The sequence below is a fragment of the Manis javanica genome, chromosome 10 (genome assembly GCF_040802235.1).
Source record: "Manis javanica isolate MJ-LG chromosome 10, MJ_LKY, whole genome shotgun sequence".
Classification (NCBI taxonomy): Eukaryota; Metazoa; Chordata; class Mammalia; order Pholidota; family Manidae; genus Manis; species Manis javanica.
The window spans coordinates 15,063,742-15,078,915 of NC_133165.1; the positions used below are offsets into that span (position 1 = coordinate 15,063,742).

The 15,174-nt window shown below is 34.0% G+C and overlaps 1 protein-coding gene across 29 annotated transcripts in view; it reads left to right on the forward strand.

Moving 5' to 3' along the window:
- PPFIA2 (PTPRF interacting protein alpha 2) overlaps nucleotides 1–15,174 on the forward strand; it is a 493,962-nt gene that overhangs the window by 393,552 nt on the left and 85,236 nt on the right. For 20 of the 29 annotated variants that reach the window (XM_037010643.2, XM_037010646.2, XM_037010644.2 and 17 more), the window contains 6 exons: nucleotides 221–367; nucleotides 1,056–1,190; nucleotides 6,513–6,596; nucleotides 6,862–6,993; nucleotides 8,552–8,614; nucleotides 12,406–12,497. In XM_037010643.2, coding sequence (XP_036866538.1) covers nucleotides 221–367; nucleotides 1,056–1,190; nucleotides 6,513–6,596; nucleotides 6,862–6,993; nucleotides 8,552–8,614; nucleotides 12,406–12,497 — 653 coding nt within the window. Of the gene's footprint in view, nucleotides 1–220; nucleotides 368–1,055; nucleotides 1,191–5,997; nucleotides 6,085–6,512; nucleotides 6,597–6,861; nucleotides 6,994–8,551; nucleotides 8,615–12,405; nucleotides 12,498–15,174 lie in introns of all 29 variants that reach the window. The other 9 variants (XM_073214786.1, XM_073214785.1, XM_073214788.1 and 6 more) reach the window with 1 other exon arrangement.

The window sequence follows — 15,174 nt, forward strand, 5'->3', positions numbered from 1 at the left end:
CAAGGAGAGAAAGCTTTTGGTTGACCTAAGATGTAAGAATTCTGACAGATAAGTTGGGAAAATTCACATGATATCTTGGATTCCTTCCATGAAAAGAAAGGAATGAATATTTACATCAGGAAAGCAATTGTTTTTATAGCTTACTATTTTATTTAAATAACAAGACATACATTAAACCATCTGAGAACCTGATTTGAAATTTTTCATTATTTTATTGTAGGCCATGGCACAGAAGGAAGATATGGAAGAAAGAATCACGACCCTTGAGAAGCGTTACCTCAGCGCTCAGAGAGAATCTACCTCCATACACGACATGAATGACAAACTAGAAAATGAGCTCGCAAATAAAGAGGCCATCCTACGGCAGGTTCAGTATCTCTGTCTGGGTTTTGTCCTGGTCTGTGTTTGTAGTCTCACAACTCTCACCAAATACGGAGTAAATAAAATACCCTATTTCTTGGCAGTCAGTCATTCTCCATCACCTAGAGTGGAGCTAACTAGACAGATGTGAGTGTCAGCATGTAATAACAGTAAAAGTAATGACTGATATTTACTTGGGCTCTAGATGTGTGCTAGAAACTGCTCAACGGTTCTCATGTAGTACCACACTTCCATCTCACCTCCTGTGAAGTAAGTACAGTTACTATACAGCTTGGAAGTAGAAATGCTTTGCCAGAGACAATCACAGAAACTACTTTCCCCCTCTCATTCCACTTAATACTATGATTTTCAATATTATGCTCCCATGGTATATCTGAAGCCTTAGTACTGAGCTGCATTCCATGTGCTCAAGGTTATATTCGATAGAAACTTTTTTTCTGTTGCTGTCATTCTCAAGAGCTTTTCTATCTTTTTTAATGTGCTGAATTTTATTAGGGACTATGGAAAAGTAACACAGGAAAACAAAGGACAGTCATCTCTTTGCACAGTAGGTGTATAGCAGGAGAGGAGGTGTTAAGTCTAGAACAATGGCTGAAGCACAAAGTCCCCAGTGACTGATGTTTGCCACTGTAATTGTGACTCTTTAAATGTCTCTTTTTCCGTCCCTATTTCAGATGGAAGAGAAGAACAGACAGTTACAGGAGCGTCTTGAGCTGGCCGAGCAAAAGTTACAGCAGACTATGAGAAAAGCTGAGACCTTGCCTGAAGTAGAGGCTGAACTGGCGCAGAGAATCGCCGCCCTGACAAAGGTACTTCAATAGGGCATTTGGTCCGCCTAGGGGTGCTGGCAGAAATGCCCAGTAACCCACATGGATCTGGAAGGATTTTCTCTAGGCTTTATGAAAATTAAGTTTATTTAACCCTTACTATATTTGTCTGTTATTTAGGTGAATTTTTCATATAATACATATCTTATGCTGACATGAATGATTAGTACACAGATGTGATGATCTCCTTGCCTATTTAAACGTTAACAAATAAAATTTCGTATCTTTATAGTTAATTTTCTATGGTAACTTTTGCACATAAGAATAATCACTGAATATAAATATATAATGATGATCTTTAATATGTATGTGTACGAGGCATAATAATTTAATACCCTTCACATAAATTGTTTGAAATTAAAAATGTAGTAAATACACCAGTTTCTTTTTTTCTGACTATAACATGAAAAAAAAATGTGTTGGAAGTTGGAAGTTAATTTGTAGAAGTCTAAAGTGTAAAGCCAATATACTTGCAATTTTTTCTGAACCAATTAAAATCAATAATAATCTGAAGAATGTTCAAATTTATCTGTCATTCTATGGCCATTAGATTCTGCAGTTATCTGCATATTTGAGAATTTTGCAAACATTATACTGTAAAAAGTGACTCTTAACCTTTCACAGTCAAATGGAAATGGCATTGCTTCAAGCGTATTTGCATGTTACCACAATAAATGTTCAGATTTTGTCCCTAAAAGCATATTTCACTTTTAATATCAATTCAAAGGTGTACACACATTTAAATTCCCACACAATCATTGCTAGGAGGTAAGTTTTCCACACCACTCAAGTAAATGGGTAAGGTAAATAAGTGAGCTGCAAGTTACAAATTTTGGCCCTAGAAATTTCCCAAAAGAACTAAGGTAGGCATGTAAATCTAGGGCCCTGTATTTGCTTTTCTGGAAAGGTAAATAATTAAAGAGGAACAGTAGACTGCTGGCTGCTATTTACAATAGGATAGTTAATCAGGCAGTGAAAAGGCAATTATTTGACAAAGTGGAGCAGCATTAGAAAGTGTTGGAATCGGTGGTTGCCCTTATAGCACTGGAGCAACTTGCTGAATAAAACGTTAGTGGGATTAGAGTGATGTTACAGCCTGGAGTTACATGTACTGTAGTCAGTCACAGATCATGCCACAAAGCCCTCTGGCAATTTCAGAAATGTGTGATTTCTACAGTAAAGATAAATGTATCGCTTGACTTGAGAAACATTCTCTAAATTACATAAAAACCTGCAAATATAGTAGTGGTATTCTGTTTTTTCTTGCAAACACATATTAAATAACTCAAATATGGATTAATATATGTAATCTTAGACTTTTCATCTGAGGAACATAAAGAACTTTTATAAAGAGTAATCTTATTGAATCATATATTTGAGGGGAAGTTAAGTGAGATGGCTAAATAATGAAAACATATCATGTAAAATTTTAGTGCAACCCAATCTTCAATATTATCTTGATTAAAATACAGGGAAGTCTCCCAAAGAGACACAGTTTAAACTTCAGCAAATACTTGCCCCAAAGTAACCTCAATGGACTGAGAATAAAACATATTTAAAACATAATACTTGATTTGTGTGGCTTTAAGTTAAATATACCTAAGAATCCTTAATTTAGAGTATTAAAAAATGACTTGAAACAGGCGTCTCATCTTGTCTGCCCTCCGTTTTATATACTGGGCTCCTCTTAGTTTTGAGATGTGTATTCATTTGTGCACCCAAAATTATTTCCTCAGTCTGCTTCTACCTAATAATGTATTGCTAAAATTCTACTTCATCTGGATTCTTTGATTTCCCCTTTTTACAGTTGGGTTTTATCCTTCTTAAAGTGTTAAAAATGCTAGAATTCAGTCTGCTTGCTTCTCCATATTTTTTTTTTTGCCACTTTCTCTTTGGCTGGGTCTATATTAACACTATTTCAGATATGCAGTTACTAGATCACTGCCATATTTAATCCATTGCACACACTCCTCTAGTGCTGTGAGTTTATCCTCAATGTACTCCCTCTGTTTGTAATATTTTTATAACATTTAAAGATCTCTCTTTAATTTGTTCTCCCAAATTTTATGGCTACAATGATCTTGTCATTTTTCTTGACTTCTGTTCTCAACACTATTAGGATCATTTCTAGAACCTGTTTGATTTAATTTTTCAACTTCAATTCATTTTTAATATCTCATATTATCATAAAATTTTTCTTTTTTTAAATGTTTTTCACTACTCACTAATGTAAAAGATCTCTTCCCAGCTTAAACTTAGGACCCCATCTCCTATATTTTGAATGCTGTTCTTAATAAATCTTTCAGACATTTTATTTGGAGTATTTTTTTTCTATTTTTATTATCTGTACCTATTTTTTTCTTTGGCCCTCCTCAATTTAACTTTAATTTATTCTCCATTTCTGCCTCTAATTTCTTCTAAAACTTGAGCTCATGGGAAATTTTCCCATGTCACATTAAAGAGTGAACTGAGGATAAACCATACATCCCATCAAGGAATATAAAAAATAACAGATTGTTCTTGTGGGACCCTTGTATTTATACCAGTTATTTAAACTGCAGTATTCATAAGGCTAAGGTAAACATAAGACAATGGTGGTTGAAAATTGTTCCCAGCGTTTGGTTAGAAATGATGTCTGAATTTATTCTTTTGTTGTAAGGCTATCTTTTTTCCTTTGTGTATTTATTGTGATGTGTGTGTGTGTGTGTGTGTGTGTGTGTGTGTGTGTGTGTGTGTGTGTGTGTGTGTGTGAATAGGTAGGTAAAGCTTATTTAAGACTTTTAGAAAGTCAAAAGTATTAATTAATAGTCATGGATAAAACTAAAAATTTGGCTTTGACAAGTATTTAAGCAAGTAATAAAGATTTTGGGGCTCCCAATCATATGATTTGTGATATTTACTTGTTTAATTAAAATGCATATTCCCTCAGCAAGGATATAATTCATCTTGAAGTTCATAAGGTATTTCATTCATTTTTAGTACCAATAAAAAGTAGCAGCCGTAACATAGTGATTTAAATATGACAGAATTCTTGTTCAGTCTCTAAAGTGAGTTTTTACAATGTTTGGTGGATTTTTAATAGTTGAGAGGGAAATAAGTAGATGTTTTAAGGACCCTTGAAAGACCTTTTTCACTCGTATTTTCGAAGAGACAGTTTTGGAAATTGAAATGTTCCTGCCTGGACTACCTTGCATTACTACTGATTAATTCTCATCCCACCAAATGCCTGTTAAAATACACTTTTGAGAGATTACAGATACCTTTATGAATTTACATTATATAATTTCAACATTTTTGACCCATTTACTTATATTTTTAATTGAATTATAAATTTCAAATGATATTTTTAAAGCACTTTATGTCATTTGGGGACTGTGGTAGCTTTCTGTTTAGAAATTAGGAAAGAGAAATTGGTTATTTATTATTTCCTCATTATTTTCCCCATTTGTGAAATAATATAAGAAGGAATATTTTCAGGATGTAAATATTGAGTTATAATTTGCATAAGCACACCAGTACAATGCTGATTTTGTATATTAAACTGGAATTTGTTGCCTGAAATAGTACACATGTGTCAGAGCCAATACTTAAATAAGTTGCTATTGTTTTTCAGGTATCACATGGCATATTTGTCTATAGTCCTGCATTTGCATGAAGTAAATGTCACTGTTGTAGAATAAACTTATAAAATGTAATAGAATATGCTCTGGAGTTAAATGTTGTGGCCCTAACATAGGATAATTTTGATGTTATATTCTGTAACTTGTAATTATGATTAAAATGTCGGTGTAACTTTACATGTAATCTGTGCATAACATACTAATATGGTTCAGATATCAGCAATGTCACATGTGTTGAACACTCTGCATCTGTGGTAATGTGACAGTCACCTCCCAGACACATAACTAACCCTGGCACTGGGCAAACGTTAGTTCACAAAGGCTCTGTGCTACCTTGTCACCTTAGGGCACTATTTTGTTTCCATAGCAACCAATCAATGCAGAAACCATTTGGTATCATTCCCTAGTGTCAGAGATCACAAATAAGCTCTCTTGTCCTCACAGGATTATTGTCACCATGATAATTTGAGGACTTAGAATCATTTTCATTTAAAATTTCAAATTGAGACTGTATGTGAAAATAGGCACTAAAGTTCTAGACCTATAGCTGTGATGTGTAGTCAGAGGCAAGAAATCTTTTTGTATATTTGCCACTGTTGCTGAGGAAACTCAATCCTGCTTCAGTTGGAGAATTCTCATAATAATTAACCCTGTGGCTTAGCTTTTTCTCTGGTCTCTACAGAGTTGGATTTTTAATAAATTGTCTTCCAAATTTATTTCACCAGTCATTGCCTTATACTCCTCAACATGTAGATATGTGGCCATTATTTTTAACTAATATGATAAATAAAAACAAATACAAAACTTTTAACAATCTATCAGAGACATATTCTAGTGTTTGGTTTCCCATAATTCCAATTATTACATGACTCCTTCAGAGTTGCTTTAATTCATTCTGTCACAGTCTTTCACTGCCAGCCATCACTAACCTTCTGCACCTTAGGTCGGGAGCTTCTCATCTAGATCATTGTTTTTCATTTATAACCATCAACTGTGTCATGTTCATCAGATATCAGTGTAGGTCTTTCCACATAAGATTCTGTCTGTTAAAGTATTAAATTTGCTGTCACACTTTTCTTTTAAGCATTCTGTGCTATGTTCTGTTCAGTGTCAGTGTCTTTAGTTCTGATTTTTCAATTTTGTCCCTCTCCTTTTCCTTGACTCGTTAGTCTGATCCAACCTCTTCTACCTCATCTGATGATTATCAATATGTTATGGAAGCTAAACTACAAGAAATGATCTCCATACGTAGGAAGGTAGTCCTACTGGACTTTACTTTCTATCGCTAAATAGAATCCATCTAAGTTTTTCTTTTCATTTGTAAAAATTATGTTACTTTTATTTATTGATAATCGACCATCTGTGCAGTTCAGTGCTTCAGGAGCTTAAGATTGGACAATGGCAGGTTTGTGTTCAAACCATGCACAATCTGCATGTTACATTTGGCTGATTTCATTGCTCATAAATAACTCCAATGTTTTGCTGGTGCTTCGGATGTAACAGGCCTTTGTAGCTGACACATTTCAAGCGATGCTGTTCAGCTGCCTGTTTAAAGAAAGTTTATTTTTTGAAAACTACATTTGCAGTTGGTAGTAGCTTGCTTTACATTTTATTTCGATTTATTTAGAGGACAAGTTTTAACCAAATCTCACATGTCAGGTGCATTCTTCGTATTTCTTAACAGGCTGAAGAAAGACATGGAAACATTGAGGAGCGGATGAGACATCTAGAAGGTCAACTTGAAGAGAAAAATCAAGAACTGCAAAGAGTATGTATGCTAAGAACCACACCGCTGAATAAGCTTAGAGACTTATCCTACATAAAAGAAGGGAATGTCTTTCTTGACTATGGGTTGTATTTAAAATCTTATGGGTATGCCCTTTGCATTTTAAAGAAAAAGATATTAAGCCCATTTAATCAACACAGACATAAAATTAAATATGATTTTAAAACTTGAAAAAATATAAAAACAAACCCAAGTATTTTTAAGATTATTTTTATGTCAAACTTACTTGTTTTTTCTTGAATGTAAGGCTAGGCAAAGAGAGAAAATGAATGAGGAACACAACAAGCGATTATCCGATACTGTGGACAGACTTCTGACTGAATCCAATGAGCGCTTACAGCTGCACTTAAAGGAAAGAATGGCTGCTCTAGAAGAGAAGGTAATGTGATGGGAGAGCAGAATCACACGAACATTTAGCGATGTTCTTATAATCATGTCTGTTTCATATCCTTCTGAAGTCATTGTACTGGTCAGAGGATCTATTTACATTTTTTAATTAAAAGAAAGGATGATATATTCATAGACGTGAAAGAATAGTTTCTGTAAAAATGTTAACATTAATTTTGAAACTAAGAAAAAATGCTACATGTTACAGAAATCTTGCATTTTAGCATGATTGTAGGAGAGAAATATACTCAAATGTGCTCTGCTTTTGTGATGAAAATATTTTCATTTGTCCTTCACCTCATATACAAAAAAGAAGAGCAATAAGACAAAAATCAGTATGTCGGGGTGTACAGGGATGCTGGCTTCACACTGGTCAAATGATTCAAATAACTGAATCAACTACTTGTCGAAAAGACATAATGTTTGTGAGTTTTTGTCACCAATAGAACTAGTGTCAGTCGCACTACAGAATTCAGGAATGCAATATACTTTCAGCTGCATTGCTTCAAAAAAAGTGCCCCTGTATGACTGCAGTTTTATCCACAACCGCGTTTGTCTCACTGATAGCTGGCAGCTGCCAAACCAGCAGGTTGTGTGAGCTGGTTGCCAGTTCCAGAGTATAAGCGAAGGCAGGAGCTAAAACTCAGGTAGACAAATCATTCTGGAAATTTAGAATGAATGCTAATCATGACTTAAGCTACGTATTTTTCTCTGCTCCATATAATCAATCAAAACAGGAAAAAATACTGCAGTGAAATGTTAAAATAGTTTAATTAATTTACCCATTGGGAAGTCTTAAGGCATATCTTCTTCCAATCAATTCCAAATGCATCCCGGCTATGCCAAACACTACACTCAGTTTAATTTTACCACGTACATTTGAAAAGAATGCATCATTTGAAATCATACTTTGTAGCACTATAAAAAAAAAGCATAAAGTTTTTACAACAATAATACTTTTATGGCAAAGTTTTTTAAAAATGTCTATGATTCAGCTTATTTCTACATATCATACATGTAACATTAGCTTTTTAAATAGCTAAAATATAATTTTTATTACCCTAATTATTTAACTATTTAGAAATTAATTCTATATTTGAAATAGAAATTGAACTTTTAAAAAGTATAAACTGATCACTTCTTTTTTCTTCAGATAATATAAAATATAAATAAATTCATCTGAATTCTTTATCTATAACACCTTTGGCTGATATTTAGCTTGTTACCTTCTCCCATTTGAAGAGTAACCTGAGTATTTCAAATTTTAAAAAGACTAAGAGGCCATCAGAAATAACTTAATAGATAATATCTATTCCGTTTGTCAACTGAAGCATTAGTAATGACATTTCCCATTTAAATTATGTATTTCTCAAAATGTTAAAGTGTCATGTTTAAAGATTCCATTGAAACTCGGTTTCTATGGAAACCAAGAGACAGATACACCAAGGAGGAAATCAAGAAGATCCTGGAGTAATAAAAAATTAATCTACACATTTAATTATTTTCTGTTTTAACTTACTGTTTCTGTTTTTCTTTTTTTTTTCTTGTAGAATGTTTTAATCCAAGAGTCAGAAACTTTCAGAAAGAATCTGGAAGAATCTTTACATGATAAGGTATTACAGAAACATATTTTGCCCATTTGTCTATTTCAACCTGCTGAATATTTGTTGTAAAATAAATTTCATAAGAAATAATTTATCATTTAAAATAACTTTAACTTTGGTATGTTACACACAGAAAAGCATACATATGAAGAGAGAAATGATAAATTTTTACAAACCAAACACATTAAAATCAACACTTTGGAAGCCTCCCTCTTGTTAGTATACAATCACTACTCTTATCCTAAAGGATAATCACTCTCTTGACATCTAACAGAAAAAAAAAAAGGTTTTGCCTTGTTCATGTCTTATATAAATGGGTCAAAAATCAAATTTGCATCTAGTTGAGCTATAATTTTAGCAAAAAGTATTAAATATCCATTATGCATAAGAATTATGCTAAGTCATATATCTGCAAACATGATTCTGGTTGCAAAGTAGCTGAAAAAATCTAACTGAAGAGGGAGAAAAAAATATTTGACAAAGTGGTGACACACGGAGGAAAGACAAGTGTCATATGAGTGAAGTAGACAGTAAGGGCTGCAGGTAGGAGAGATTACCATGCGCTGCTTCTATAAAGAAGGCTGGGAAGTTGCAACTTGACTGAAGTTTTAAGGAAACAGTGTATGGGGCTTGACTGCTGGTGCTTGGTCGGGGGTAAATATGAGTATTGACTTTGTTATCTTAAGTAATAATAGACATAACATTTTGGCTGGAATCAGTTATTCCTGTTGATATATGTAGTAGAAGAGATAGAAAAGGACCAGATTATGAGATGTTAGCAGCTGTCCTTGCTAATACGTCTTTTCCTCTTCATTAGCCTATAAAATTCTTGTTAGCCATTTTGTCTTATTTCATTTTGTTTAGCATGGGCAAATGAAATAATACAAAATCACTAACTGAAGAACTAAATATGTGTTGAAGAAAAGATAGGAGGAATGAAAAGAGATGGTGGGGTGCGGAGAGAGAGCACATTAGAGGGAAGGAAGGAAGGAAGGTGGCACTGTGGCCCATGGACAGTGTCACAAAAGATGGAAGAATAAAGATAAGAAAGAACAGTTGTCCACTGAACCCTGTTGAATGCCACATATTATGATATTAAAGAATAACTATTTGGTCCCATAGTCAGGGTGTGTGCACAGTCTCCCAAAAGACAGATCTAGAGCAATACTAAATGGCACCAGAAAATAGTATCTAATTCTTTATGAAGTAGTCCAGAAAGTCTGCATAGAGAGAGATGACATTTCACCAGACTCTTGAAGGCATTTATGATTTTAACAAACAGAGAAGGGCAGGACAGAGGACAGAGCCTAGGCAATAGCACAGAGAAAAAAAAAAATGGGTGATTTGCTGAATCACAAGTTTGCTGTGACAGATATGTGTTTAAAGAACTAATCTGTGACCAGATTGTGAATTTGGACTTGTTCCTGTTATGCAATGTTATCCCAAGCACTGTGTGCTACTGGCAAAATCCTGAGAACCCACTCACCCACCATCCACTCAAGCCTTGTAGCTTCGACGATCTGCTTAAATAGTCAGCAATTCTACTCATTCCATGCTTTGCGCCCTTGTCTATGTCAGTCACTAAAGGAAGCTATATCACAGGTCATGCCTCATTTCTGAATATCATCCCATATAGCTGAGTGCATTTCCAAATCTAACCACATCTCTTATAACTCCAAATTTCCATTCAATTCCATAGTCCAAAATTAGCTAAATCCCCTGTATACCTAACCTCTTCTTTCGTTATTTCTCTTCATCATTTCAATCTCTAAAATTTGAAGTTCCTAAAATTATCCTTAGATCCTTAAATTTCTTCTCTGTGTTCAGTCCCTGGTGATTTTATCTGATCTCATGGAATTAAATAACATCTATAAATTGAACACTTCCAAATTTATATCAGTTACTGTGTCCCCTTCCCTGAGAGAGTTCATATATTCAAGAGAGCCAACTCAGCATCTCTCTTTGGACATGCAGGCATCTCCAGTTTAACAACTCAACCCCCCACCATGCCCCAAACACCACCACCACCATCAGCAGTGTTAGTAAATTGCAACTTCTTTCCCTTAGTTACTAAGGTTAAAAACCTTGGTGTTCTTCTTGACCCTTTTCTTAATCTCACACTTCACATCCAGTCTAATAGCAAATTTTACTAGTGCTATCTTCAAAATGTAACTAGAATCCATCCATTCTCTCCCTCACTATTGCTGTCCAAGCCATAATTCTCTTGGCTATGTTTTTGTAAGAACAGTAAACATTTTTTTCCATCCCTGCCTCCCGATCCATTCAACTGTCTGTTTCACAGTCATCAAAATGATCCTTTCACTTCCCTACTCAAAAATCCTCCAGTCATTTCCTATCTCACTCAAAGTAAAAGCCAAAGACTTTAAAGTCACTGACAAGGCCTTCCAGGACTCCCCTTCCCAAACTCTGCCTCCATACTTTTCTAAATCCATTCCATTTTTCTCCTTAACTTCTCCAGCAGAGCCACACTGACCTCCTTGCCTTCTCCCTCACCAAATACACTCAGACTAAGGGACATTTGCACCTGTTGTCCATCTGTCTGCCATGCCTTTTCCTAAGACATTCCCTTTTTTTTTTAAAACTCCCTTTCTTTAAGCCATTGTTCAGATATCACCTATTGGAAAGCCATTCTATGACTCTCCTATTTTCTCCTCCTATCAACATCCTATAGACCCTCTTTGTTGTCTTTTCTACTAGACTGTACATTATATAAGGGCAAGAAATTTGTTAGTTCTCTATCTTAGGGCCTACCACACGTGAGAGCTCAATGCATCTGTGTGGAAATATAAATGAATTAATAAATGCAGTAACAGACTGTTGAATATTTTTAAGCAAATCAATTATTTGACTATACTTTATTTTTAAAATGGTACACCTAGCAGAGGAATGTATGATGAAGAGCGTGAGGGAGCACTGCCTCTGTGGAAGCTGGTAAGATAATTCGGGAAAAAGGTTAAACGTGTGTAGAGTAGGATGATGGTAGTGAGAATAAAAAAAGCAGATGAGAGAAACGTTGCAAAGGCCACATTGACAAAAAGGTGTGGTGAGAAGAGACGTATGAGCCAAGTGAAATGTTAAGCGCTGGCTATAGGGAGGGGAAAAAACAGCAATAGAAAATCCAGAGGATACATTTAACATTTATGACATCAAAGTTTTAGTTATGGAAACAAAATCAAGCACTTACATAAGCACTTAACTAAGGGCTATAATAAACACTTATGTTCATAAATTTACAGACACAGATAATGCCAATCTGAAAAAATTATCAGATGCACAAATAATTACACCAAAATCTAGCTAATAATTTTAACTCTTATCAAGTGATTTTTTTTCCTTATCCTGTTAGTTCAATCTTCTCTCTCCATCACCCATGTGTCCTACAACCCTAATGGAATAATAGAAATTCTTTACTTACTTTATGTTTTTATTTTACTTTAGTACTTTGTTTTTTAAGCTGGCTATGATTTTGACTCTGCATTTTGAGTGGTGTGTATATAGCAAGTTATGACCTGAGCATTCCCATATATTTACAAAAATTTAGAGTTAGTGAATGCTAGGTAATAAAGAAAAAATTTTTTTTATTTCTGCTATTCACATTTTTATTAAATGAGAAAAATCAGGCATATTTTACTATTATGTCTAATTATCTTTAATAAAAATATTTCCATCAGTTTTCATTTTTAAAAAGTCATTAAACTTGGTAGCATGGTTTGTCATGATTTAGTGTTGGTATTATTAGCATATGCATATCATCTTAGTGACACTTCTTTGATTTTTAGGAAAGATTAGCAGAAGAAATTGAAAAGCTAAGATCTGAACTTGACCAACTGAAAATGAGAACTGGCTCTTTAATTGAACCCACAATATCAAGGTAATGTTAAATTAAAAACTTATCTATAGTTCACCTAAAATCAATATGAATGTTCTTATGGTTTCATGTCAAATAAAATAAATAAATACCTCCTATTGCAGGCATTTCCCTATTTTGACTCCTAACCAATTTACAGTTTCTACACTAAAAATAATTCTCTAATTTAGTAGTCTTTTCTGAAGATATGCAATAAAAATTTAAATTATTACCTTTAAATTTTCTTTATTCTATATTTAATTATGTAGATAGAAATTTATAAAAAGTTTTAAATGAAGAAATTGAACTTCATATAAACAAATTACATCCCATTCCAGGGAGAGATATAACCCCTTTTCTCTACCCACAGAGATGTTTTCAATGCTCAGTGTTATTGGAGAAATATCATTGATTATGGTCACTTGTCATCTATCTATTTTGTTAAAGGAATTTAACAAAAAAGCAAAGAAAGAAAAGAGAAATTGCACATGATAAAAATTTTAAATACATTTAGCTATACCCAACTATTTTGACTCAATTCCATATCTTAAATGAATGAAGCAATGAGATGATTTGTTTCTCTCAGATAGATAGATAGAATTTATCTCAATAATTCATATGTAATTTTATTTTGTTCTTAGGGCCTTTTATTTAAAGTTGGTAAGAAACCCTGGAAGGACTCACTCATTTGATCATTTATTTATTAGACAACACAATCGTATCAGCTACTTGAAACTTTTGATCACCACAGATTTCTTGAAGTACATTTTTCTTGGTCTTATGTGTATTGTGAGAATGTTAGTTCCATAGGGCTGAAATTTTTGTCTGTTTGATTACTATAATCTCAGTACCTAAAAAGAGAAGAAACTGGTATATAGTATACTCTCAATAGATATTGCTGAATGATCAATAAATATCTAGTGAAGTATTTTTCAGATGCTCAGATGAAAAATCCAAATTAAAAAAATCCTAAAGACATTTATATTCTCTTCAGTAAATATTAATAATAACAAAATTCAATATTCTGATTATTTCTGCCTTCAGTTTAGTATAAGAAACGCAGTTCTGCAGGCATAAAAACACCCAAAGAACTTTAAATATGTACATCTTTGATTTAGAAAATTGTGTTTGTTTTACTAAATTATTTGTGATGGTTTATATATTGAACTGAAATTATTATTCCAGTGATAGATGTTCGCATGGTGATGATGCTGGTGTGGAAGAAGGAAAAGAACTGATAAAATATCACCAGAGTAAATACATAAAACAAGCATTAGGCAGTCAACAAATTAAATATGTTTTAATAGGACCAAAATGTCCATTTTATTGTCTTTTTGACCTTTGATCTCAGAAATACAGTTTGTAGAAGTGCTGTCTAAACGTTCATCACTGCAGTGAGTCATCATGGATAGCCTAACAGTGTTACATTCATCCACTTTGAAGGATTATCATGGAAGCTTGGGAACTACACACAGAACAATTAGTCTTTGATACAGCAGAGTGTGGTTTTAACAACGTTAGTCCAAGAATAGGAAGACTGACATTCCTAGGTTTCAGAGATGCGATTATTAGCTGTTCAATTTTGGAAAACCCATTTCTCCTTAATGTGCCTGAATTTTATATGTATGAATCATATTTTACATGAACTATATATAAAATAATATTTTTATAACAATCTCACAAGCTTGGTTTGCAGATAAGATGAGCTAGGTGAGCAAAGGGTGTTTTATAAACAGTGAATCACAAGTATAAACTAATATATAAATTATTAAGATAGCTGAATTGATAGAATTTATGTTATCAGATAACTGAGTATTTATTAAACAGCAGTGTAAACATTCATGCTTCTGAGCACAAAATAGAAAAAGAACCAATAAAGGACACAGAAGGTGCGCAAGAACTTCATCTACTGTTTTTTGATCTTACAGGTGGGGGAGGAGGGGAGGGATGAGCTGAAGTCGGTGAGTATCAGTTACTAGCATTCCCTGCCAGTATCTCATCTCAAAAGAAAGTACAGTGAGTCCCAGAGTCATAGAGAGGCCTGATTTGCCAGCTCTGAAGAAATACTAGGATCTGGGTAACTGGAAAGACAGTGGAAGCAGAGGGAAGGATAAAACGTTTTCTCTAAGAAAACTCAAACTTAATTTATCTGTGGAACTCCATTTATGAGGTTACATGCAAGAGTCACAGGAGATACAGGAGGGGAAACCTGTCTAAAGGAACCAGTGACTAGATTGTAGCTTAAACCCCCAAGTGCCTCTCAAAATATCGTACACCAGAGATGATTTAAAAATTGAACTGTTATGTAAGTATCGCCTCTGACTTCTGTTGGACAACTAGCTCACAGAGTTGAATAAAATGAGAGAAGTGACGTAACTGCTCTAGATGATGTACGAGCAGTGGGCTCTTCGACGGTTGATACTTGCTCAGTTCTTTCTTCTTTCAAGATCCATTAATCCCTCTGCTTGCGAGGCACTGCTGTTGGAGATACAGAGGAGATGGTGGTGAAGAATATATGTTCCAGATGAAAATGCAGGAGTAGTAATTTGAGGACTGTTCTAATAGAGGGAATACCATGCGCTAAAATAGCATATGCCAGTGGAACTTTAAAGCTGAGGCTTTAAGAATGTTAAACACGTAAATGTGTGAAGAGATTATTTCCAGCAGAAAGAACAGCATGTACAAAGGCTCCAAAGTGTAA